At 44.0% G+C, this 26,366-nt stretch overlaps 1 protein-coding gene and 1 long non-coding RNA gene across 2 annotated transcripts; one reads left to right on the top strand and one right to left on the bottom strand.

The window, feature by feature from the left end:
• The first annotated feature begins 507 nt into the window (after positions 1–507).
• On the top strand, positions 508–25,662 carry sema4gb (sema domain, immunoglobulin domain (Ig), transmembrane domain (TM) and short cytoplasmic domain, (semaphorin) 4Gb). The gene is made up of 15 exons (XM_061705695.1): positions 508–591; positions 2,191–2,370; positions 11,472–11,620; positions 12,040–12,102; positions 12,188–12,286; positions 12,366–12,459; positions 12,603–12,716; positions 12,784–12,938; positions 16,623–16,798; positions 18,109–18,247; positions 18,328–18,550; positions 18,657–18,772; positions 18,848–19,002; positions 22,616–22,677; positions 22,762–25,662. The coding sequence occupies exons 2-15, from the start codon at positions 2,202–2,204 to the stop codon at positions 23,709–23,711; spliced, it is 2,664 nt and encodes an 887-aa protein (XP_061561679.1). The 5' UTR covers positions 508–591; positions 2,191–2,201; the 3' UTR covers positions 23,712–25,662.
• Positions 13,751–21,831, bottom strand: LOC133417696 (uncharacterized). Its single transcript, XR_009770388.1, has 4 exons — positions 20,251–21,831; positions 16,716–16,790; positions 14,089–14,178; positions 13,751–14,011 (listed from the first exon to the last, which is right to left on the bottom strand). It is a non-coding gene; the product is annotated as an uncharacterized LOC133417696 (long non-coding RNA).
• Positions 25,663–26,366: the final 704 nt, after the last annotated feature.

Raw genomic sequence — 26,366 nt, 5'->3', positions numbered from 1 at the left:
ATCCTTGACAACTTTTATATGATTTTAAAACGAGATTGCGTGGCTACATCATTTATGCTACTTCAGGTTGCTGCTGCGCACATAGACTAATGCGCAGCTCCGGAGACCGAGATGCATTGTGGGACGATTAGTTCACAGTTGTCGCGATCGAAAAAGCGCCAAATAACTGTAAACCTATTTTAATATCATTTTATATTCTCGTGAGCTTTCAGTTTGACAGATTTACATTAGAAAGTGCTGGGACACACACACACACACACACACACACACACACACACACACCAGAATAACACTGTTGGAAACAACATTAGTGTAATATTTCTGGGTTTATATAGACTTGCTTATCTCCAAAATAACACAGTGGTTATTATATACTCTTACTGGAACGAAATATCAAACTACAATACAGATAATAACCCGCATGCACGGACATTTTTGTTCATTGTGCTTGTGTGGGCATTGGACAAGGAGTGTTTGTGCGTGGGTGGGAGGGGCCATGGTTGAAGCGACGCCGCAGCTGAGCAGAGCTAAGAGAGCATACTTGCAGAGGGAGCTCGCTGGTCGGTCCGCGCGTACAGGTGCACACGGCAGGTGAGTAGTTTCTTTCTTATTAGGATTTAGGGTGAAAGTGTCCGAATACACACACACACACGCACCTCACCTGGAGGAAGCATGTTTGTGTGCATGTTTTTGCAAAAGGCAGACGCGCCTCTGCAAAAAGTAGTTTTTTTTTTTTTTTTTTTTTTTTGCGCACTTGGCAGCCACTTCGTTTTTGGTCCAGTGGGATCTCTCTCCAACAAGCTCCTGCACGTTCTGTGTGAATTACTCGTTAATTAACTCGCCATTGCATGGAGGAGCTGTCGCTGAAAGTAAAGAGGACTTGTGAATGATGGACTACGTGAAAAACGTTGGAAAAGGCGAGGAATTAAGTCAGCAGAATTTTTATTTACATATGCAAAATAAGCTCTCGCTTTTTTTTTTTTTTTTAGATAAGTCGTACAGTTTAACCTCTGAGCACATATGCAAGCATTGACTTTAAATGGATGCAATATGTGATGTACAACCTTTAAATGTTATTATTTAATTGGGACAAAATTATGGAAAATTGACTGTTGAATGTTTGTATACTGTACATATACAATGTATAGAAATGCTTGGGTCTTTGCATTGCCTGCCCACCATAAAGTAAATATTTAGTTACCAATCGGCTAATAACTTAGCAGCAAGGCTGGCCTAAGTTCCAGGGCGAAAGAACTGGTTTGACACGGCGGCCAAAGCACTATCATGTCTAAGCCAAGGGGTAAGCTGAGCTGCAGTGGAAGCCCAGCTGTCCATTGGCCGAGCAGTAAGTGGGGCCTGATCCGAGCTGGCGCACTGCATGAGACAGTTTCGTCCCTAAAATGAGGCAATTTCACCAAGGCCAAGAAATGTGCTGAAAAAAGATGTCTCTAATTCTTGATCCTTGGGTTATTTTGACAAAAGCCTGCCACACATTTCATGAAGATGCCTGGAAACTGTTTTAAATTGTGGGGGGGGAAGCATAATTCCTCCCTTAAATCACATTCAGGTGTTTTACAATATATCATGTCTCGGCATCCTATAATCAGATAAATACACCCAAAAAAGACCAAAAGTCTGAACTATTCCAAATCCTCATCCAAAAAAAGATTGTTATGTAATAATGGCGGATTAATGGCATTCATACAAAGTTCAATTGAAGTACAGCTGCAAAACAACCTGCCAATTTACTGCATTTGGAGGTAGTATCAGAGGAGGGATTCCACCTTTGTGATTGATGTTCCGCAATTCCCAGGAGGGGGGTGTGAACTTTAACACCCGCCATTCACTTCTCAGCACCAGACGCTCCCATTTACATTATGTATTTATTGGTATTATTACATTTTATGCCTGAAGTTCAAATAGTAGTGCAGTGTGTTTAAAAAGTTTTTTTTTGTCATAAGTTTAAATCGCCTGTGTGGAGGGGTAAAACTATTTGATAAATGTTTTTACATGCTTTCTCCATAGCTTGGCTTTTCACCTATTGCAGGAATGTATCCCCGCGATAAACAGGTGATCACTGTATCCCACTTAGCTGGGTTAAGCGTGAAAGTCACAAGCGGATAAATGTCTGTGTGAAATGGGCTCAGGAATGTTGCTCTGAGGTAACAGTTGGTTGTCTTTCCCTGCAAGTGTTTTTCTCAATGGGAGAGTCGAACAAGATGCAAACTTGGACATGTTTCCTCAACATGGGACACCAGAAGGTACTTCTCCTCGTTCTCCTCTTGGCTGCAGCGTCCCGGCTCCGGGCCTTTCCCTTCAGCGCGTCTCCAGACGTGGATGTCACCCCTAGGACAACTGTCTTCCTCAAGGGTGAGGCGTAAAACACACACACACACACACACACACACACACACACACACGCACAGACGCACACACATACATTTTGTGGCCTGATTTGATGCCGCATGCTCGCTGGCCTCAACACTGAGCGACTGGCACAGTTTTTGGCCCCGGAAGCAGGCGCGTGGTCTCCAAAGTCCTGTCCTACATCACGCCGCTCGGCAAAACATTTAACGATCGGCGTCTGTGCAGTGCATACTGCTGAATAGGTGTGTTTTGTCACCCCTACCCTCCTGTCCGTTTCGTCGCCCCGACTCACCTTTTCCCTCCCTCACCACTGCGGCAGAGCTGCAGCGAGGAAGGGAAATTCCGACCCCCTCCCCCTCCCGTCCTCCCTCCCTGGTGTGATTCTCTGGGGACGAGTATTATTAGAGAAGGGCAGGAACAAGCAGGGCAGCATCCAGAGCCGATGCTGCCTCACGTTCAGAGCCACGAGAACGCAGCGAGTGCAGGATAGAATGCCAAGAAGTCACTTTCTGTATCGCAGATGTCAACTCAGATGTGGCCCGTCGGGTCATTTCATGTGGGACGCCAAAGCCTGGAACTAATTGCGTGTCTCAGAAAATGCGTATTTGACGCCCCGTGCATTTAGTAGCGGTGTAAAACTGAATGTATTGTGATTTTTCCGGTTTAATTTTCTTTTTCTCTAAGCGAAGGACAAAAAAAAAACCAATTTAACATCAGATATCGGAAAGGATGGAGCCAAATCAATAATAGTTGAAATTATTGTGTTAGTAATTCATAGCACAATAATTCACTCTGTTCAAACTGTTACTGTTACACTTGTCTGCATCGTTTATTTTCCAAAAAGAACAAAACGAGAGAAATTATTGACAAACTATTGATGTTGCACTTTCCTAAAAAGAAGACAAACATTTGAAGCTGAGGTTGTTTAAAAAGAAGCAAAGCAAATTTAGGTAACTCAGTGTGCTTTATATGATTAAAAGCATTTTAAAATAAAGAAAAAAAACAGCTTATAAACATTTTAAACAAAGAGAAAAATAAAAGTACAATTAAGAAGAAGAACAGCCTTTATTGTCATGAACATGCATGGATGCACAAAAAAGTTGTTCTCTGTATTTTACCAATCACAGTGAACACACACACACTGGAGCAGGAAATACAATTTAAAAGTGAAAATGCTCTAAGCTGTTAACCCCCTGGACTTAAAAACATTCACACTTGGGGCTGACATCACTTCTGTTGGCAACTTATTCCAATTGTGTCCGGCATAATGGTTAAATGCTGCTTCAACATTTTTGCTTTGGACTGTGCTCCACTATTTGTCTGTGATCTCAGAGCTCTACTGGGTTTATATTATATTAGCATTTCTTTCTTGTATTCAGGACCTAAACAATTTAGTGATTGATAGACCAATAGCAGAACTTTAAAATCTATTCTAATGCTGACTGCAAGCCAGTGTAAAGACTTTAGAATTTGAGTAATATGCTCTGACCTCTTTGTTCTGGTCAGAACCCGAGCTGCAGCATTCTGAATGAGCTGCAGCTGTTTAATGCTCTTTTTAGGGAGTCCAGTCAGAAGACCATTGCAATAGTCAAGTGTTCTTGAGATTAAAGCATGGATAAGCTTCACCTGTTCTGCTTGGCACATGCAAGCCTTCACTCTGGAAATGTTCTTCAGATGGTGGAAGGCAGTTTTAGTAATTGATTTGATATGACTGTTGAAAGTCAGGTCGGAGTCTATCAATACACCAAGGTTTCGGTCTTTGGTGTTTAAAGAGAGTGACTCCAGTTAGTGACTCCAGGTTACTAACAGCAATCCTCGTTTCTTTATTGCCAACAACAATTGTCTCAGTTTTGTTGTGGTTTAATTGAAGAAAATTTTGGCTCATCCAGTTATCTGTTTTAGACAGCACCATTCGCACTCACATTCACACCTACGGGCAATTTAGTCTTCAATCAACCTACCATGCATGTTTTTGGGATGTGGGAGGAAACCGGAGTGCCCGGAGAAAACCCACCCATGCACAAGGAGAACATGCAAACTCCACACAGGCGGGGCCGGGATTTGAACGCCAGTCCCGAGAACTATGAGGCAGACGTGCTAACCAGTCGGTCACCGTGCCGGCCTGTTATCTAGTATTCAATATTTATTTTTAATTGAAATTATTATGTTGGTTCCTGAATTTTACATTTACTGGAGAATTTATTGGTTGAAGTTGTCAGGTTTTTTTTTCCATTTCAATTTAAGCATCCATGAATGTGTTCCTCTTTACACAAAAGAGAACCACTTTTATGTTTCTGTTCCCTTTCTGTACCCATGTGTGAACTGAACCGTTGGCTTAAAAACAAGGTACCTAGTAAACATTGAATTTGAATTGTTTATAAGCAGGCTTCTGACATCAGCGAAGTCTGATCTCAAAGTTTTGCTTCATAGTGCGAGGTTTCGTCAGGCCGCACATCACAAATAGCTACACCGGCGCTCTTTTTGTCATGTCGACTGCTGCGACGAATGGCTGGTTGACAGCGTCGTACTGACTGCAACTCTAATCGAGACGAAGAGCTTAACGAGTGTTGTCGAGCTGTCCCTAAAAAGGTTTCATCAGACTTTTGCGTTCATACAAGCGTGGGCTCTGTCATCACAGATTTTAAGAGGTTGTCCTTGACCTAGTTTCTGAGGTAGTGCGCTTGTTTTTGTGCTGCAGGGGTGCGCTTGGTCCCATGTGCATGACATGTTCCACCCCCTCTCTCCGCCAGTGGTGACACATGTCACTCGACGTGTACGCTGGCAACATTTATAATGTGCGTCCTCTCATTTGTACGGCCATCGTCGTGGGCGGACGTGTCACGCTGTATGAATTAAACAGACAGTATGTTTGACAGATGGCCTGCATGAGTGGGAGTGCAAGGACACGCCACAGCCTTCGTCACGGGAAGAGCAAACTCCTCCGGCTTGTGTAAGCCGCCTATGAAAATGTGTAGGCCTACAGTAAAAAAAAAAAAAAAAAAAAAAAATGAGCGCCGCCTAACGAGCCTTAATGGATGATGACTTTGGCAAACGTACAGACCCTCCATCCTTTATAATGACTGGTTTTAAGCCTCCAAGAAATAGCTGTCCAGGCTTAAAAGCCGGTCTGCTTCTTATGAGCGCAGACTGAGAAACAACAGCCGCTTCGGGATTATTGTGTGACAAAACATCGATATCACAATATAGCATGTCATTATTCGTGGTGGAAATCACTGAGATAAAATATTACAGTGAACTCCCGCTGATTCGTGATTCACTATTTGTAAATCACAACATTTTTTCTTTCGGACCTAACTAGCAATAGTTCACTGAAAAGCTCAATGATTGAACTCGCCTATATTTGATTAATACAAAACAGCTTAAGTCTTCTCTTTTTAGGCCGCATCTTGAGATACCGATCCTGTCCGATTACTAGAGTTTGTGTAGTTTCGTACTTAATGGCAAGTTATATTTTTAAATTGTATGTAAATATCTCTATTTCCTTGGAATGGCCTCCCCATCACCTTACTTACATAGTCAAGCACAAACCTGACCTGCTTCTGCCTCTGCTCACAGACCTGAAGTAATGATAGTGTGAAATATTGATGTGAGTCGCCAGACAATCTGAAAAGATGTTAAGATACTGTACTGTAAGTGCAGGTTGAGAAAAACATGAATCATTTTGTACTTCAATTCTCACCCGGGAGATCATCTGTTCGTCTTGTGGGATCTACACTTGGCTGAAGTAATGAAGGCACAAAATAACTGCAGGTGGGTGTGAAACTCTGCCGTCAAACGCAATGACAAAAATTCAAATCTCTCGCAATTTTGTCACGCATCTGTCTGGTATGGGTGTTTCAAACCTGGAAGCTATATGACAAAATCTCTTGGAATGCTGTCGGTTTTCGAAGGACAGCTGGAAATGACCAAATTGACTTAAATGGCCACTTCAAATGAAAATGGCAGACTACTTGAGTCTTTTCAGACATGGCCTCTTGAGACTGTTTTGTGGGCCTACTCATGACAGACACGGCTTCCAAATTTCATGTTACTTATTGAAACTGGCTTCGGGGGCTGAATATTCAACACATTTGAAGGAGCCCTGAAATAATCAACATGACCCTAAAATAGCCACTTAAAAAAAACAACCGGCCATGCCTGCCAAATATCATGTTGTAAGCAACATGAAATTTGGCAGGCATTTGGAATTGGCTATAAGGGGGATGAATTTTTGAAAGAAGTCCGGGAGGCGCCCCCAACCCTTTCCTCGCAAATTGCGTGTAAATACTGAGCAATGCTGTCGCCGAGCTAAAATCCTAAAGAAAGAAATGAGAGCGTGTTAATACATCACAGGACAGTCGCACTGACTTAAGTGTTGCATGAAGGTCTTCTTCGTCTTCTTTCCTTACATCATCATTGGACGAAAATGAGTGACGGTCGTCCCAAAAGCGATCCAGTCACTTCTCCCTTGCAGCATTTGTCTCCAACGTCGCTTATTGTGTTATGCACGCTCTCTTGCCAGTCAAGTGACTGACTCTGAGTCACGCAGGAAGTCATGCACACACACACACACACACACACATAGGCTTTATCATCATCCAGACCCCACATGGCGGCTTGCTCTTTGTCTGAAAACGCTCTGAAACCGCCACCTGTAATGGATCAACTGTCAGTTTGTCATATGCCCGACATAAACACGCACATACAGCTTGATGTGATGAAATACGCGTGTGTGTGTGCGGTTGTGTGCGGTTGTGTGCGTGATGTGATAACCTCCTACCCTCATCTAACATCAAACTTTACTTCTGACTAATTACACAAACCAGTGCACACACACACATTGTCAAGTGCTAGGCTGTGCTGCATGTGTCCATAATGATGTGTCTTTTCGGACATGGACTGATGAAATATTTTGTTTGTCTGCTCATGATAAACATGCCTGTCAAATTTCATGTCGTTAAGTGACACTGGCTTTGGAGGCTGAATTTTCCCCAAAATTGAAAGAACCCCTAGAAATGACCAACATGAACCTTCAAACTAAAATGGCAGACTTCCTGTACCGTTTTGGACATGGCATCTTGGCCATGGCCTTTTTTGTGGGTCTGCTCATGATGGCTATGGCTGCCAAATTTTCACGTTAGGTGTACCTAATGTTGTGGCCAAAGAGTGTCTGTCTCTGTCTAATGTACAAGTTGCAGCATCTCATAACAAGTTTGGATTATTATGACTCCTTCTGACATCCAAAGCCTGCATTAACACAACCAAGGTCGCCATCCTTCCTCGGGGCCTCGGGGACGCTGCCTCCATCATTCTGCTCGTCGGCGCTGTTGCATCACGCAGACCCTATTTTATCATATTTATTTTTTTGTGTTACCAGATCCATGCCAAGGCTTTGGCATGACTCACACGCGCTGCGTAGAGCCGCTGCTGCCGTGTTTGCGTAACTGTTTGTGTCAACATAGCCGCGGAGAAAGTGACGTTGCTTTGCTCGTGCACGTTTTTCCTCGCGCCTGCGGCTTTCGGGACAACGTTTATTGTTGCATGTTTGAAGTGGGCACAGCCGAGGCTGCGTGCCCCCTGCCACCTTTGGAGGAGGAGTTGGAGGAACGCGTCTTCTTCCTGCTTGGTCTTTAAAGTGGACATATTATGGAAAATGTACCTTTAATATTTGTATACAAATAGATGTGAGTCGGCGGCACGGTGGGCGACTGGTTAGCGCGTCTCCCTCACAGTTCTGAGGACCGGGGTTCAATCCCCGGTAGGTTAATTGAAGACTCTAAATTGCCCGTAGGTGTGAATGTGATTGCAAATGGTTGTTTGTTTATGTGCCCTGCGATTGGCTGGCGACCAGTTCAGGGTGTACCCCGCCTCCTGCCCGTTGATAGCTGGGATAGGCTCCAGCGCTCCCGCGGCCCTTGCGAGGATAAGCGGCTCAGATAATGGATGGATGGATAGATGTGAGTCAGGAGTGCCTGCCCACCCATTGTGTGAAATTAAACAACCAAGTGGGTTTTTAGGTATCTGCCTATTTCTGAAAATGTGTCTGTGAATGAGCCGTTCTGCACTGTTACAAAACAACGGGGTTAATTAACATAACCACCCGACACTGAGTTTCTTAGCCAATGACGTTCCAAAGCGAAAGAACCACTTTGACGTGACGACTGAAGCACTATTATGTCATACCCAAAGGATAAGCAGAGCTGCAGTGTGAGCACAGAACAGTGCAACCAGCAGTAGCCTTTGATAATAATGTTCGGCTAAGGTTGTTGACGTGGTGGTCGGGGTATTTGTGTCTGGCGATGTCATGTGCCACACCACTACATTAATTAAAAAGTGTAATCCACGAAAGATAATGATAATGGAATTTATATGGGCACTCACATTAAGTGTGTGAGGGGAATATGGTTGAATTAGCCAGTTTTCTGGGGTACACAGATTAGGTTTACATAACAGCTTTAGCTTCTAAAAAGCTTGTGAACATGCCATTGGCCCAGCAATACGAGGGCTGGTGCACTGCATGAGTCATTCCTCAAGCCAGCTAATTTCAACAGGTGAGATCAGGATCTGATCCAAAATGAAATTTAGTTGTTAGTGAAATGCTCTATTTAGTCCACATTTTTAGTCTGGCACGTGCACACATCGACCACAAGTGGTGCTCAAGCACCTGGTCTTTTGCCCCCAGATGAAAATAAGTGTTCTTTTTGCTGCTGTCCCTTATTTTCTTCATTATTCAATATTACAAGTAAATAAAAATGATTCTCTCTGTCATCAATTCCAACTAAAGTGTTTTGATATTTGAGGGGCATTTATTTGAGTCCTTGGGATAATTGTGCATATGCTCCCATCTTCATTTATTTGAGGTTCATCAAACGGCACTTTCAATGGTGGCAGGTGCTCATTTAACATGAGTTTGATTGTGATTATTTAATTTTGAACACAGCCGCATCCCCATTTGCTTAGCGGGTCTGTGCATTTGTGCAACCACAATATCTCTATTCTTGTTTACTTCGCCTCTCATTTTATTCAGTTGAGTGGTACAGGTTATAGGTTAACTAATAGTGGAATTTTGCTTGGTCTCATTTTTGTCAATAACGAAAACTTGACATTTGAAATAGTCACCTTCTTTGTTCATAGTTGCATTATTGACTGTGTTGATTGCGTTAACAGAAATAAATGCATAAGCTCAATATGTACTACTGTTTTTTTCTAAATTGTATGGAGCACGCCCGCGACCCTTGTGAGGATAAAGCGGTACGGAGGTTGGATGGATGGCTGTATGAATAATTTTGGCGATGAGTACCCTTTTTTTTGGCTTGAGCACCTCCCCCCAAAAATGTCTATGCACGTGCCTGTTTATAGTATATATATCTCAGTGTTTTGAAGCCTTTAGCGGATCTATTCTCTCCCTTGAGTCAAATATTTTTCAGCACTTTCAGCGAGTTCAAGGCAATGGTGGTTTAAGTTATTTAATTTCCCTGTAATCGAAGCTAAGTGCTCACATGAAAAGCACCAAATGTTTGTTTACCGTTAAAGCAAGAAAAGAAGAAGAAAAAAAATCCTTCCACCGCTTTGGTAAGCTTCGCAGTGTATGCAACGTGATTGATATCATGAGGTGGAAGCGATGTGACTGAGTAGTTGTGACAGGCAGGACTGCGGCCGGCGTGACCGTGGTCATGTGACGCACTTCCATTACGCAACAACACTCAGGATGACTCGTCGTCCTCCTCGTTGGTCAAACATCGAGATTCTTTGGAAGTTTGTTTTGTCTTCTTGTAATTTGACTTAGCTTTAAAATGCTCAGCATGTTGTTGTTTTGACTAGCAGGGCGCTGGGGGGGGGGTCGCTTAGGCTGTTGAGAATGGGGGCAAGAGGGCTCAGGCGAAATTTTAGGGCATTCAGCAGACAGTTGTCCCAATACTGCCAAGTCGCATCAGCGCTGGAGCTTCATCATCTTCCTTGTCAGCGTGTGGGCGTGTGATAATATTTTATTAGTAGATTGTGCTGCTTGTGATCTCGGTGCGCCCATAAACGGAAAAGACGCAGCATCAGCCAAATTGAAAATGGATGGCCACTCTGTTCATATGTCACCGGGTGTCATAGCAATTCCCAGATACCATATAATTATGCACCCGAGTAGCATGGAAGCATCTGATTGGATGTTTAAGGGCGTGACTAGAAAAGTGTATGAGAAATCTATTGTTTGTGTGGATTTGAATTGATTTCCAAACAATGTTTTGGGTTTCAAATAAGACCTTGGATAATTGTCAGGCTTTCAAATTATGGCTTCGGGTTAGTGTGTCAAGTCTTTGTTAGGGTTTCAAGTATTTTTTTTAAGACTGTATTCGTGTTTGAAGAAAGGCTTTCAAAACTGGATTAGGGTTTGAAACTAGGTCTTCAAATTAAGACCTCAAGCAATGGTTAGGGTTTGCAATCAGGGATTCAAGCCAGGGTTAGGGTGTCAAACCTGCATTAGAATTTGTAATTAGGGTTTCAAATGAGATCAGAGTTTCAAATTTGCTTTTCTAGATGGGGTTAAAGTTTTATATGAGGGCTTCAAGCATGGGTTAGTATTTCAAATTAGAGTTTCTAACTGGGTTATGTTAACAAAGAAATGTTTCTTGACGAGGTTAGAGTTTCAAATTAGGGATTTAAGCAAGGGTTATAGTTTCAAATTCGGGTTTCACACCAGGATTAATGTTTCAAATTATGACTTCAAGTAAGGGTTAGGGTTTCAAATTAGGTCTTCAAACTGGGGCACCAAGAGCAGTTTTAGGGTTTCAAATTTGGAATCTAACCTGGGTTAAGGTTTCAAATTAGGGTTTCAAGCAAGAGTTAGTTTTTAAAATTCGAGTTTCAAACCTGGGTTAGGGTTTCAAATGAGTGTTTCAAACTGGTTTTAGGGTTTCAAATTCAGGTTTGAAGCCTGGTATGGGGTTTCAAACAGATGTGGCTGTATTGATTTTTATTTTATTTGTTTAAATCACTCTACCTATGAAACAACGGTGGTGTAATGTATTTCACTAGTTGCCTAAACAGGCTACGAAGCAATTAGCGACAGTAAGACACCCCACCCCCCTTCTGAGAGACCCTCTGGATGTTTGCAGGCCTGCTGGGCAGCGCTCGCTTCAGCGGCTCCGCGCGCAACTGCAGCACCCTACTGCTGGAGGAGGAGGCGGGGATTCTGTACGTGGGAGGAAGAGGAGCGCTATACGCACTCAACGCGTCTGACATCGCCACACCCGCAAGCCCCCAAGTGAGTGCCAAAAAGAACCCCTGCCCCCGACACCCCCCGCACACACACGCAACACTTTTTCTCCCCACAAGATTGCGTCCTAAAGGAGGACAGACTAAATTTAGCCTGAAACAGATCGAGCAAATCCAATTGTGTCCTTTGTAATTTGATGGCCGCTGGATTAAATGCAGCTTCGCTGAGCAGAGCAAGTGACGAGTTCTTGTTGATGGACAATGTTATTTTAAACTAAATTCTGATTCTTTTACTATGTATTTTTAACTTTTGAATTCGATTTTTAAAAAAATTGGGGGAGGGGGGGGGTGGGGCTTATAGTCTGAAGAAAAAAATCCTAAAGATAACCCTAATATTTACGTGGTGGCACGTGACGTCATTTTTGTATTGGGTGTGTGTACTATCTTTAATGCAGCTACTGTTTGCAGATCGTGTGGAACGCATCACCCGAGCAGAAGAAGCAGTGTCTGAACAAAGGCAGAGACAATAAGGTGCATTCCCCGCACTCCCGCTCGGCTTGTTATTGGGGGACTTCTTTGAACACTGACATTTGTTTGTGCGCGTGTATGTGAGCAGACCGAGTGTTTCAACCACATCCGCTTCCTGCAGCGCCACAACGAGACTCACCTGTATGCGTGCGGGACCAACGCCTTCAGACCTCTCTGCGCGTATGTCGTAAGTGCAGCCCATATGCTTCGTTTATATGTGGGACAAAGTGGTGTGGGACACCTACAGGACGTGTTCTCTCCATAAGGATTCCGAGCGCTTCAGCTTGTCGTCAGGTTTTGAGGACGGCAGAGACAGGTGTCCGTATGACCCGGCCAAGGGATACACAGGTCTCCTTGTAGGTACGTGTCTTGGTTTTTACATCCAAAACACTTCTGGTGACACCTTGAGAGATTTTGCCAAGTTCGTCTTGCTTAGACTGAAGAATGGAGTGAGCCATATGTGCCCTCAGTCAGAAAGTGTTGTTGTGCATTTTCTCAATCAGACGGCGAGATGTTCACGGCTTCACAGTACGAGTTCCGCAGCTCTCCGGACGTGCGCCGCAACTTCCCCTTCCCCACGCTCAGGACGGAGGAGGCGCCTACCCGCTGGCTCCTGGGTAAGCGTGCCTCTCCGAGCCAGACTGCCCCACGCAGACATAACCTGACTTTCCATTTGGCATTCAGAGGCGGATTTTGTGGGCTCCGCTCTGATGCGGGAGAGCATCAACAGCTCCGTCGGCGACGACGACAAGATCTACTTCTTCTTCACGGAGAGGAATCAGGAGCAGATGGCGTACCCCAGCCGGACCAAGGTGTCCAGGGTGGCGCGGGTTTGCAAGGTCAGATGCACCACCCACCCCCTCTCGCCACATTTCATGTGCAATCAGCGTCTTTAGTCTAGACCGCAAGCTCAACTTCCCTTCTGTTATGTTCATTCATATTCATAGTCACATGAACCCTATATTGTTCTATTCACCACCTACAGTACCACCAACATGCTCTTAGCATGATAACAAAATTATAGTGACATTAGGTACACATACACAGTATTAATTAAATGACTTTTCCACCTACACAGTATAATTTTTTGGAATGGAATTTGTTAAGAATTATTTTTAGTCAAATTTACTATGTTTAGTACTTATCTATAATCATTTAGTGAGATGCAATAAAAAAATCAAATTAATTAATTTCCAAAATAATATGCATTATATAACAACCACATAATATGCATTATATAACAACCAATAAAAAAGACATCTAAAAAAAAGGGTTAGGGTTAGTTTATAAAATTATTATTACAATTATGTGATTATTGTTTTGAGGTGCACATACACATTAAGCAATATTTTACTTAATTTTGTGGCATCCAATAAAAGAGGTTTAAAAAAATCTGACTTTGCAGTGTTACATAATTATAATAATAATAATTATTATTATTATTATTATGTAACCTACATGATCAAAATAATTTTTATTTCAATGTGTAATGCACATTTTTAAAGAGAGAATTATTCGTATTAGTAGTACCGTATTATTGTACAACCCCAATTCCAATGAAGTTGGGACATGTTAAACAAATAAAAACAGAATACAATGATTAGCAAATCATGTTCAATCTATATTGAATTGAATACACTACAGAGACAATTAATAATAATAATGATTGTTTTTAGCAAATAATCATTAACTTAGAATTTTATGGCTGCAACGCTGTCACGTATGGGGAGTAGCTGGATCCAAGAGCAGGCGGAGACAGATGTAAAATGATGAACAGTTTATTGAGGAAAGGTAATGGCGGTGGTCCTAGGTGGGCTGGCAGGGGTGGCGTGGACAGGTGGCAGGCAGTGGTGAGCACAGTCGGCTGGCTTGGCGGCAGGAATGACGTGGATCAGGAACACGGGGGAAAACACTGAGAACAAGGAGACAGGAGTCAAAAAAGGGAACGATGAATAGAGTAACTTACATGAGGTAAATGGGCCGTGGTACCACTGTAAATAACTGCAATCATTTGGCGAGGATTTCCTGGAACAGGCAGGCTTATATACCGGTGGTGGTGAGGCTGATTGGAGACAGGTGCTGAAAACAGAGAGGGGAGGGGGGAGGGAGAGAGAGGACGCAAAGCGCCCTCCCGGCTCCAATAATGAAACTGGAGGGCAGTATATGACAAGCATGTTCCAAAAAAGCTGGGACAGGTGGCAAAAAAGACTGAGAAAGTTGAGCAATGCTCATCAAACACCTGTTTGGAACATCCCGCAGGTGAACAGGCTAATTGGGAACAGGTGGGTGCCATGATTGGGTATACAAGGAGCTTCCCTGAATTGCTCAGTCAATCACAAGCAATGATGGGGCGAGGTTCACCTCTTTGTGAACAAGTGCGTGAGAAAATAGTCAAACACTTTAAGGACAATTTTCCTCAAAGTAGAATTGCAAGGAATTTAGGGATTTCATGATCTACGGTCCATAATATCATCAAAAGGTTCAGAGAATCTGGAGAAATCACTGCATGGAAGCGGCAAGGCCGAAAACCAACATTGAATGCCCGTGACCTTCAATTCCTCAGGCGGCACTGCATCAAAAACCGACATCAATGTGTAAAGGATATCACCACATGGGCTCAGAAACACTTCAGAAAACCAATCTCAGTAAATACAGTTCGGCGCTACATCCGTATGTGCAACTTGAAACTCTACTATGCAAAGCAAAAGCCATTTATCAACAACACCCAGAAACGCCGCCGGCTTCTCTGGGCCCGAGCTCATCTAAGATGGACTGATGCAAAGTGGAAAAGTGTTCTGTGGTCCGCCGAGTCCACATTTCAAATTTTTGGGGGAAATTGTGGACGTCGTGTCCTCCCGGCCAAAGAGGAAAAGAACCATCCGCACTGTTACAGACGCAAAGTTCAAAAGCCAGCATCTGTGATGGTTTGGAGCTGTGTTAGTGCCAGTGGCATGGGTAACTTGCACATCTGTGAAGGCACCCTTAATGCTGAAAGCTACATACAGGTTTTGGAGAAACATATGCTGCCATCCAAGCAACGCCTTTGTCATGGACGCCCCTGCTTAAATCAGCAAGACAATGCCAAACCACGTTCTGCACGTGTTACAACAGCGTGGCTTTGTAGTAAAAGAGTGCGCGTACTAAACTGGCCTGCCTGCAGTCCAGACCTGTCTCCCATTGAAAATGTGCAGCGCATTATGAAGCATAAAATACGACAACGGAGACCCCGGAATGTTGAACAGCTGAAGCTGTACATCAAGCAAGAATGGGAAAGAATTCCACCTCCAAAGCTTCAACAATTAGTGTCCTCAGTTCCCAAACGTTTATTGAATGTTGTTCAAAGAAAAGGTGATGTAGCACAGTGGTAAACATGACCCTGTCCCAGCTTTTTGGGAACGTGTTGCAGCCCTAAAATTCTAAGTTAATGATTATTTGCTAAAAACAATAAAGTTTATCACTTTGAACATTAAATATCTTGTCTTTGTAGTGTATTCAATTAAACATAGGTGGAACATGATTTGCAAATCATTGTATTCTGTTTTTGTTTCACACAACATCCCAACTTCAATGGAATTGGGGTTGTACTACTTCATAGATATAAAGTGGAAAATATTAATATATTTTGATTATTTTGGGTTCCCTATTTATCTACATGAGAGGGTTAAAATATAAATTGTTGAATTAGTACCTCATTGAATTGAATGCCATCAGATTGTGCAGCTGTACCTCCTGTGTTTTTTCAACACAAAGTAAATCATAGCTTGTTGTCCTTTTCAATTACTGCCCTACTGTATGCGTGTGATAAATGCTAAATATGCTGAGCAAGAAGAGAATGCTTAAATCACAATTTCAAATGACATTTGGGGTATTTATTTAGCGCTGTTGACACACAAATACTGTACTAATAAGGTCGTCTCTTCCTCCCGCTCCCGCTCAGAGGTTTCATTAAGACGCCACGCTGGTTGGCGTTGGCTCTGGACGAGCCCCCAGACGGTCCACTTTTGGTTTTTGGAACATGTGACCTCCTTTATGAGAAACGGGTCACATCAGTGCATCTCTTAGAGGCGTAACGGTAGAGTCGGCGCAGTTCCATAGCCGCCGTGGCTTTACACATTCAGATACTTACATTAACCAGTGAGAGCGACAATTGCTTTCTACACAAAGGGGGCGTGAGCAGTGAGTGTTAAATTTTAAACTCTAAATTTTAAACTCCTCCCTCTAGCCTCTTTGACATTTCTGATACTACAAAAGAAGTGGGAAACTTGAACACCCCATGCCGCTTTGTACCTTTCACACAGGACACGGAGCTGTGAGTGTGAAAGCGACAACTAGAATTTCTGAGTCATTTAAGTTTAAAAAAAATAAATACAAAATTGTATTACACTCCAGTCCTGTAAATTGTGCCGACTGACCTGTTGCCTAGCCCACACCCCAATCACAGCACAGAACAGACGTTCCCAGTTTTAGGTGTATTTTTTCTCATTTTCCATTTTTTTGTCTAAGCAGTGCATGTGTGCCTGCAGACTGACTGGGGCGGTCAAAGGACCCTTCAGAGAAAGTGGACCTCATTCCTCAAGGCCCGGCTCCTGTGTTTTGTCCCCGAGTACGAGCTGTACCTCAACGTCCTGCGCGGCGTCTTTGTCCTGCGTGGTCGTAACGCGCAGAGCAGCTTCTTGTACGGCGTCTTTGGCCTGGAATGGTGAGAAACAGAGACCGTTTGAAGGAAGCACATGGTTAAATTTCCCACTGTTGTATGTCCTTTTCCATGTCACTGCAAACAATTGTATGTTTGTGAACATCAGACGGCCCATGTTTATTGTTATTATTTATGCAGACATTGTAATTTAGTATGTAGCTCCTACATGTGATCATATAATCGCATCTTTATACTTAGTGAAGCAGCATGTGGTTCAATAGCCATGGTTATTCTCATACGCCGTGTTCCGAGTCAAAACAATTGTACGTTTGTCACCAATGAGCAGCTTGTGTTTGTTGTTGTTGTTTATACTGATACTGGAATTTAGTATGTAGCTGCTACATGTGATCAGATAATCATGTCTTTAGAATTGGTGAATGTTGATCGCCCCAGGTCCTTTTCCAGGTCACTGTACACAATTGTATGTTTGTCATTGCCAGGCAGCATGTATTTATTATCATCATCATCCCTTGCTATATTGCGGTTCACTTTTTGAGCTTTACTGCATCGCAGATTCTTTTTTTTTTTTTTTTACTTCTACCACGGATGATTTGCTATATTCCGGTGTTTTGCTGTGATTATTTTTTCCACACAGACTTTTACTGCAGACTGTAGAAATAAGTGTGACCCAGGAGGAAAGAGACTGTCTAAAGTTTGACATCATTAAACATTTAAAGAAGCTAAAGTGCAATGTGCCTATTGTCAAGTACACTTAGCTTTAGTTACACATCGTCAGCTAACTCAATATAGCCTACCACCGCAAGTTAGAATTAATTGTCATCCATAACAGGTGGTTAGGATAGAGGGAGGACAGACACAGCTGTTGGTGCACTTTCTATCTCTTTATTGAACAAACAATAAAGTACAGTAAGCACAAGCCCATTTTTAGCCGACCTGCTGGTGGCTGGTACACTGGCTAATTTTTAGCCGGTCAACAGCTAGTCAACTTTACATTCTCTTTTTCACTGACTTGCACATCACTCAACAGGCCACGCCCGCCTTTTTAAGGCACCCGCACATTCAACGTCTCCGATTCTACAATGTAGAACATGAGGATGGTGACCCCAAGTGGACAAAATAATACCTGTATCTCATATCCATATATTGTGGTATTATATGCAAGAAGCTTTAAAATGTATATCAGTCATAAAATATTTGGTCGCTACTTTTCAGAATTCGTCACGTAACCCCCGGTGATCAGATCATCATATCTTTTGACTTGGTGACGCAGCATAGGTTCATTGCCTCGGGTCATTTGCATGCGCTCTGTTCCAAATGCTTCAGCTCTGTACCTCTCCTCTGTTGTCTTTCAGGAAGAACATCAAAGCCTCGGCCATCTGCCAGTACGCCTTCTCAGACGTGCAGAAGGCCTTTGACGGGCCCTACATGGAGGTGCAGGACTCCAAGTGGCGGGAGTACACAGGGAAGATCCCAGAGCCGAGACCCGGGTCTGTAAGTTCCACCCGACACGTCGAAAATCCTCACGCACGCAAAGAGTAGACCTCAGCAGGCTTCCCTCGCCGTCTCTTCAGTGCATCACCGACGAGCACCGGTCCCGGGGCATCAACTCGTCGCGAGACCTCCCCGACAGCGTGCTGACGTTCGCCCGGAGGCACCCGCTCATGGCCGCCCAGGTCCGTCCAGTCGGAGCACGACCTCTCATGTTCAAGAGGAATATCAACTATGTCCGCATCGCCGTGCACCTCCAGCCGGCGCTGGATGGAAACGTCTACACCATCCTCTTCCTGGGAACCGGTGAGCAGAAGTTCACTTCATCCGGGTGAAGCAGCATTAGCACTAGCTGCTTCTTTAAATTTGTTAGCCCATCATCTACTTTTGACGAGGTTGTGTCTCTTCCCAGACGATGGCTGGTTGCACAGAGCGGTGGACATCGGGGGGAAAATGCACATCATGGAGGAGCTGCAGCTGTTCGATCAAGCCCAGCCAATAGAGAGTCTGGTCCTAGCCTCAACCCTGGTGAGCATAACCCCACTTTTTTAAAAGTAAAATGCCGAGAACCGTATTCACCGCGTGCCCATTTTTTTATCGCAGCGATGCATCTACGTGGGCTCCCACTCGGGGGTGGTGCAGATCCCCATGTCGGCCTGTCGGAGGTACACTTCCTGTTACGATTGCGTCTTCGCTAGGGACCCCTTCTGTGGCTGGGATGGCCGGGAGTGCGTGGACTTGTGGTCGCATGCGCAGAGGTGAGGGCCGAGGGGATTTCACAACACAGCCGTAGCTAAATAATAAAAGCCAAAGAAAAACACCGTTCTTCAGTTAATCCTATAGATTCTTACTGAGTTAAATGTCATGTTGTTAACTCCAAGTTTTGTTTGTTTGTTCAATTTTTGGGGTTACTTATCACATTTTACATGCTCAGTTTAAAAAAAAACTGAGCCCTTAAAGCCAGTTTCACCACGCAATGTGATAATTAGTCAGCATATCTAACATGAGTCGACCCACCAAAAACATCTTAAGAAGCCATACCTGAAAAGACAGGAGGTCTGCCGTTTTGATTGGAAGCTGCCATTTCAAGGTCAAGTTGGTCATTTCTGAGGGTCCTTAAATATTTTATATTTTCAACACCACCTATCCTGGTTAGGGTCGCAGGGCGCTGAAGCCTATCCAAGCTGACTTTGGGTGAAAGGCGGACTACACCCTGAACTGGTCACCAGTCAGTCGCAGGACACATATAGACAGGGACAACCATTCGCACTCACATTCACACCGTCACTGAGTGGGAACTCAACCCACACTGCCCGCACCGAAGTCAGGCAAATGTACCACTACACCCTCAGAATCAGAATCAGAATCATCATTATTTTCCAAGTATGTCCAAAAAACACACAAGGAATTTGTCTCCGGTAATTGGAGCCGCTCCAGTATGACAGCAAATAGTAAATTGACAGAGAACACTTTTGAGACAGAAAGACATTGATGAAAACAGTCACTCAGCAATAAAGGGTTGCTAGTTATCTGGTAATGCCGGTACAAATTTTTTTTTTTGACAATTGTGCAAAAAGATGCAGAGTCCTCTAGCACTTAGAGCAGTTCGAATGACTAATATAGCAATAGTCCGGTGCAATGACCATTGTGCAAAGGGCGCCGAGACTTCAAGCGAGTAGTGCGATAATCTGGGACAATGTTGATTGTGCAAATGTTGCAGATACTCCTCAGTCAGTGTGCAAATGAAGCAGATGCTACTCTGGCATGAGTGGCCAGTATTGCTCAACAACAAATATGCAAATAGTGCAGCGTGGCGAGACTACTACAGTAAGTGCACGAGTAATATATAATTGGGCAGATAGAAATGTGACAGGAAACTCAGACAAAACAATTGGCAGCATGTTGCAACGGAATTTTAGGTTAGGTGTTTAAGAAGTTGATTGCAAGAGGGAAGAAGGTGTTGGAATGTCTACTAGTTCTAGTTTGCATTGATCGGTAGCGCCTACCTGAGGGAAGGTGCCGGAAGCGCCGGTGACCGGGATGTGGAGGGTCCAAGAGGATTTTGCACGCTCTTGTCTTAGTTCTGGCAGCCTGCAAGTCCTCAAGGGTGGGTAGGGGGGTACCAGCAATCCTTTCAGCAGTTTTGATTGTCCCTTGCAGTCGGAGTTTGTTGTTGTAGTTTCAGCGATTGGAATGCATGCCAGACTGATTTAGAGTCGTTAGCGCTAAACTGTTTTTCCAACTTTGCTGCATAGTTCCTCTTTGCAATGTTAATTTCTTTAGTCAGCTGGTTTCTAGCTTGATTATACAGGCCCCTGCCCCCACTTTGATATGCGTCCTCTTTAGCTTGGCGAAGTTGCTAATGTTTGGCAGTGAACCACGGCGAAATTGAAATTGAAATTGCGAAATGACTTTGTTGGTACACAAACCTCTTCGCAGAAACTGATATAGGATGTGACAGTGTCCGTAAATTCATCCAGGCTGCCCGCTGAATTTTCAAAGACACTCCAGTCTGTGCAGTCTGAACAACTTTGAAGTTCCATCTTTGCTTCATTTGTCACTGTTTTCACTGTAGGCATTTAAGTTCTTGCCTGTATGTCAGTATTAAGTGAATTAAGCAGTGATCAGATGACCCCAGTGCTGCACGAGGTTTGGCCCGGTATGTGTTGTTTCGCGTAGTGTAGCAGTGGTCCAAAATCTTATTTTCCATGGTAGGACAGTCGATGTGCTCCTTGTATTTAGGGAGTTCGTGGTTGAGTTTAGCTTTGTTAAAAGTCCCCAAGAATAATGAGGGGTGAGTCCGGGTGTTTTTTTTCAATTTCGTTGACTTGTTCGGCGAGCATTAGCAGTGCGGCGTTCGTGTTAGCTTGAGCCGGAATGTATACACCAGCGAGAATGAATGATGAAAACGAATAGAATGGCTTACAGTTCAAAAACAGCGACTCCAAATGCGGGCTGCAGTGTGTGCTGAGCTCCGTGACGTCCGTACACCAGTTTTCGTTGATATAGAAGCATATCCCGCCGCCTTCTGTTTTCCCCGATGATTCCATGTCTCGGTCTGCCCTGTCAAGATGGAAGCCGGGAAGCATGACGGCTCCATCGGGTACAGCGTCACAAAGCCAAGTCTCCGTAAAGCACATGGCGGCGGAACGTCCGAAGTCTTTACAGGTCTTTATCAGTAGATGAAGCTCGTCCATTTTGTTGGGTAGGGAGCATAGCTTCGCAAGGTGGATGGACGGAAACGCCAGTCTGTATCCTCTCTTGCGGAGTTTCACCTGGATGCCGGCTCGCTTCCCTCTGTGGCGGCTCCATGCGCCAAAGACCGCAGTCGCTGCTCCGGTGAGTAACTCAGGGAAAAAACTGAGCGGATTTGCGAAAGTTGGTGAAAGAAAGTCCGGAGTAGTAGTCTCCCCTTGTGTAAGTGAGTCGTGTCATGTCTCCAAAGACGAACGAAAAACACAGAAACAAAAACAATACGAGAGCGCGCATAACCAAGGCGACCACACGGGCAGGCGCCATCTTAGCAGAGTTCCTGCAACAAGGCTTAGTTAGGATGCACTAACACAGGATGCACAGTGACAGTCCTTCAATATTTTTTAAAAAAAATTCAGCCTCCAAAGCCAGGCTCACTTTGCAGCATGAATTTGATAGGCAGGTCTGTCATGAGTAGACGTACAAAAAACAACAACTCTAAAAGCCATGCCCAAAAAGACCCAGGAAGTCTGCTCGTTAGGTCGCAAGCAGCCATTGGCATTCTTTTGATGGCTTTGAAAATTCAGCCCCCAAAGCCTCTTTGACTTAGCAATTTCAAATTTGGTAGACAAGACTCATGAAAAGACTCATGAAGCCATGCCCCCAAAAAATCTGAAATTTCAAGGTCAATTTGGTCAATTCCTTAAATGTTTTTGAAACATTCAGACTCAAAGCCTGTTTAAATTTCCAATGTGAACCTTTTTAGGCATGTCTATCATACATAGACTGACAAAAAAGTCTCAAGAAGCCATACCCAAATAGACACAGGAAGTCTGGCATTTTGGTTGGAAGGGACCATTTTATAAATTCAATTGTCATCTCTGCGATCCTTAATCACTGCCATTGACGGCTGTTGAATTCAAATATCCATGTTAGCATGGAGGACTGGCAGTGAATGAGTTAAATATTTGTGGAAAAAAATGCCTCCTATGCCAGTTTTACATACCAAATAAAATTTCGTTGGCATGTCTATGATGAGTAGACCAACAAAAAAGTCTCAAGACGCCATGCCTGAAAAGACAGGAAATCTGCTATTTTGGTTTGAAGCAGCCATTTTAGGGTAAACTCCAAAAACAGAACTTCAAGGGATGATGTCATTGTGGAATCATTTCATTTTAGGTCAAACCTCACCCAGGACATCCAGAGAGGAACCAGGGGCTGCGAGGAGAATTCAGGAAATGGTAAGTATGGATTCACAATAGTGCAGTGTTTCCAGTCACTGTGGAAACACACTCATACGCTGCCCTATTTCATCGGCTACGCAGTGGTCCACCGGAGGCGCTCGGTGATGTCGGGTGATGACGTGCTCCTCCAGTGCGAGCTGCGCTCCAACTTGGCGATGCCACGCTGGACGTTGGACGGCAGAGATCTGCGGGGTTACGGGGTCGATTCGGGATACCGCGTGGGCACAGACGGCCTGCTCGTCATCGGGGCTCGGGGCAGGCAGAGCGGCTCGTATCGCTGCTTCGCCGTGGAGAACTCCGTCTCCGTCCTGGTTTACTTGTACACGGTAAGGGTGCACACGGATTCGTACTTTCCGGCGGAGGAGACGACGGCGCCGACTTATCCGTCCACGCTTCTCGGCACGACGGCGACAATGGACCCTTCAACGGTGGGGCGGCCCTCTCCCTCGCTCACTGCCCCGCTGCCCCCGGGGCCGGAGCTCCGTACTAACCGACACATGGAGGCCCTGTACATCTGCCTGGTTGCTGTCCTGGGCGGGCTGTGCCTGGTGTTGTCCGTGGTCTTGCTTTATGTGAGTTTCTGCACCAGGCGGGTCTCTCGGGGCCGGAAGTTCTCCCAACAGCAGGGCTTGCACGTCCTGGGGTCCTCGGAGAGGAAACGGAGCTCCCACATAGACCTTCAAACCATCTCCAACGGACGTCAGGGACGCCGCTCCATCTCGGTGCCCACATTCGGGGACTTCCTGCAGATCGTTCCCGGCGAGGTCTCTCCGACAACCAGCACCCCGCCGGCAGCCCCTCCGCTCCCCGTGCCCCCGCCGCTGCCCGACATGGACTACGCCAACGGGCTGTCGGCCACGCTGCCCAGCGTCCTGCGCAAGATGAACGGCAACAGCTACGTGCTCCTGCGGCAGGTGGACCACGACGGCGTGTCGCCGCTCTACCACTCCTTCACAGAGGAGCTCAACCGCATCCTGGAGCAGAGGAAGCACACACAGCTGGACCTCCAGCCCCACGAGAGCTCCATCTAAGCATATTAAAAAGGGGCGGAAAAAAACACAAAATCATGGGGAGAAAATCATGCAAACTCCACACAAGATGGGCCAGAGCATCGATTCAAACCCTGAACGTTAGAATTGGGAGCCAGACACGCTAACTATTAGCTGGACGTGCTAACCACTGGGTCACCGTGCTGCCCTTTAAACGAGGCACATTTTACCCAGAAATTGATCACATCAGAACATGTTTGCATTAGGGTTGGCTGATAAATTTGAGTTTATTCGGCTGGACAATTTTTTGGCTTCCATAGTTCAAATAGCGTCCCTGCTGATGTGTACTGCTTACACTAACAACATGGCTTCGAACAGAGTGGAGCTAGTTTACAAAAGCACAGTGTCAATGTTGCCAAATTAGTGACCTTTTCAACTTCTCTAGCAGCATTATTTTTTTTTAAATCAATGAACGACTTTAATTCCCGAGCTATGTGCGTCCAAGCCGCAAATATTTTCCCGAGGTTGCTTGCCTCAATTGGGAAGAGCAAGAGGGAGCTGGAAAGGGTGCGGTGTTCCTGTTCGACTACCGACACGTGGACCGACCAAGCCATATAGTTTGATGGCTCATTTTATGGTGTTAAATTCTTTAACTTTTAAAATGTTAATTTATTAGGGATTGAGTTTAAATACGTTTTGACAAAAGCAACACTTTTTTTCCCAAGAAGAAAACCTGTTTTCACAATATCTGTAAAGAAAAAAACTATTTTTTTCCTATTATTTCTGTGGAAGTTGATGCAAATTAATGCTAAAAAAAAAAAAAAAAAAAAAAAATAGCTTGAAAAAAAACCTATTTAATCTTGTTTGGTATCAGGAGAAATAAAGCCAATCCCAGAAGGGAAAACTATTTTTTTAATTTGATCATATTTTATTGATATTGATGATATTTTATGAGATTTATGAGATTATTTTAAGGCCATATATCCCAGCAGTAGGAAAAAGATGAAGAATTACAATAAACTTTTCACCCTTTCTAACCAGCCCTGTTCAAATCAGCTGCTTTTGGCGAGCTTTCCTGTCTCTTGCAAATGAACCACTACTCAACTCCACCCACATTTTTCTGCAGCGTGAACGTAGCCTCTGTTTTTCAAATGGCTCCAATAAGTTTCACTTTAGGACAAAAATAAAATACCTCAGTGTTGATATACTGGATAACACATGACAGAACTTCTTGGAGGCCATCTTGACTCTTTGAGATGCTTATCAACACTGGAAGCTTCTCCAGTTTTTCTATTCAGTGATTTTTCTCAGGATTGTCTGCGTCCGTTGTCCCGTCTTGTCACACCAGTCTACTGCTAACTCAAGCAAGGCAGCACCAATACCAGATTTTAGCCATCAAATAATTTTTTGAGGAGCCTAGTGGTGACTCTCGCCATGTGTTGTCACGTAAATTACATTGCAAAAACATTACATCACCTATGGCAAACCGGATAAACAATTTTTTTTTACCATCCTGTTTGTCACAAGACTGAAAACTTTGTTTGAAGCTATGTCTGCTTTTTCGAGGACAAGTCTGTTGATACTTGAGGGCACTTGGTGGTGATTTGCCCTTTTGTAGGTGCAATGATACCACACGAGCCAAATACTTTTGTCCATGTAGTGTAGGTTTAAAAAGCAAGCTGTAAGGACACGGTCGGATTTTGCCACTGGGAATGGACCCCACGAGGTTGTGTTGAGTGTGAGTGGCAACGCAGCTGTGCAGCTTAGCAACAGCATCTATATTTTGAGCCATGCCAGACGTCTACCATTCTGGCTCAAGCTGTGCGACGTAGGCCCAATGATGTAATTTAAACCAAAAATAAATTATATTTCTAGGCGCCATAGGGGAATTGGAAATGTGTGGGAAAGAGCCTGTTGTGGTTCAATGTCGTGTTAAGTCTTGTCATACAATGGGAAACTACAAGGACATTAATAAACAAATTGTGAAATGGTTAATGAACCTGTCAAACTAGTCACCTTTATTATGTTGTTTTGGGTCAACCTGATCATTGGTAGGCATGTCTGTCATGAGGAGATGTACAAAAACAATCTGACCAAAAAGACACAGGAAGTCTGCTATTTTGGTTAGAAGTGGCCATTTTAGGGGGAATTCAGTCATTTCCACAGGTATTATTTTTAAATTCAAATTGAATTTGGTCATTTTGAGAACTCATGCTTAGAAAACACAGGAAGTTAGCCATTTTAGTCATGTTGGTCATTTCCCGTGATCCTTCAAATTATTTTTTTCAAAATTCTGTCCCCGAAACCAATTTCATTCGGAACATAAAATTCGGTAGGCATGGCTATCATGAGTCGACCAAAAAAATATAAGAAACAATGCCCTAGAAGACAGAGGATTTGCCATTTTGTTGGCTTGTCATTTTAGAGTCATTTCCAAAGGTCTTTGAAGAACAGTAGATTGATGGGTGATGCAAAATTGCAAAACATTTGCATTTTCGTCATAGCGTAAGAGCATAGCTGCGAAGTTCGATGACTCCTTATAACAGACGAAACTGTCTGCAAAAATATGCCACGAATCAAAAAAATATAGCCGTTGAAGCCCGGTAGAATATTTTCAGAGCAGCATCAGTATGACTGATGACGTCAAGCTGTTCAAACACTCCGACATTGAACCGCCTGTGTTTGCACCACAAATAT

The sequence above is a fragment of the Phycodurus eques genome, chromosome 19, assembly GCF_024500275.1.
Source record: "Phycodurus eques isolate BA_2022a chromosome 19, UOR_Pequ_1.1, whole genome shotgun sequence".
Taxonomy (NCBI): domain Eukaryota; kingdom Metazoa; phylum Chordata; class Actinopteri; order Syngnathiformes; family Syngnathidae; genus Phycodurus; species Phycodurus eques.
Note: the sequence above shows the minus strand (reverse complement) of the source record. Positions and strands in the feature narration are given on the sequence as shown.

Bases quoted from the DNA above. Each gene is read 5' to 3' on its own strand.
- sema4gb (XM_061705695.1), top strand. From the start codon at position 2,202: ATGGGAGAGTCGAACAAGATGCAAACTTGGACATGTTTCCTCAACATG. The intron at 11,621-12,039 runs GTGAGTGCCAAA...TACTGTTTGCAG, and splicing joins CCACACCCGCAAGCCCCCAA to ATCGTGTGGAACGCATCACC. The intron at 12,939-16,622 runs GTCAGATGCACC...GTGTGCCTGCAG, and splicing joins GGGTGGCGCGGGTTTGCAAG to ACTGACTGGGGCGGTCAAAG.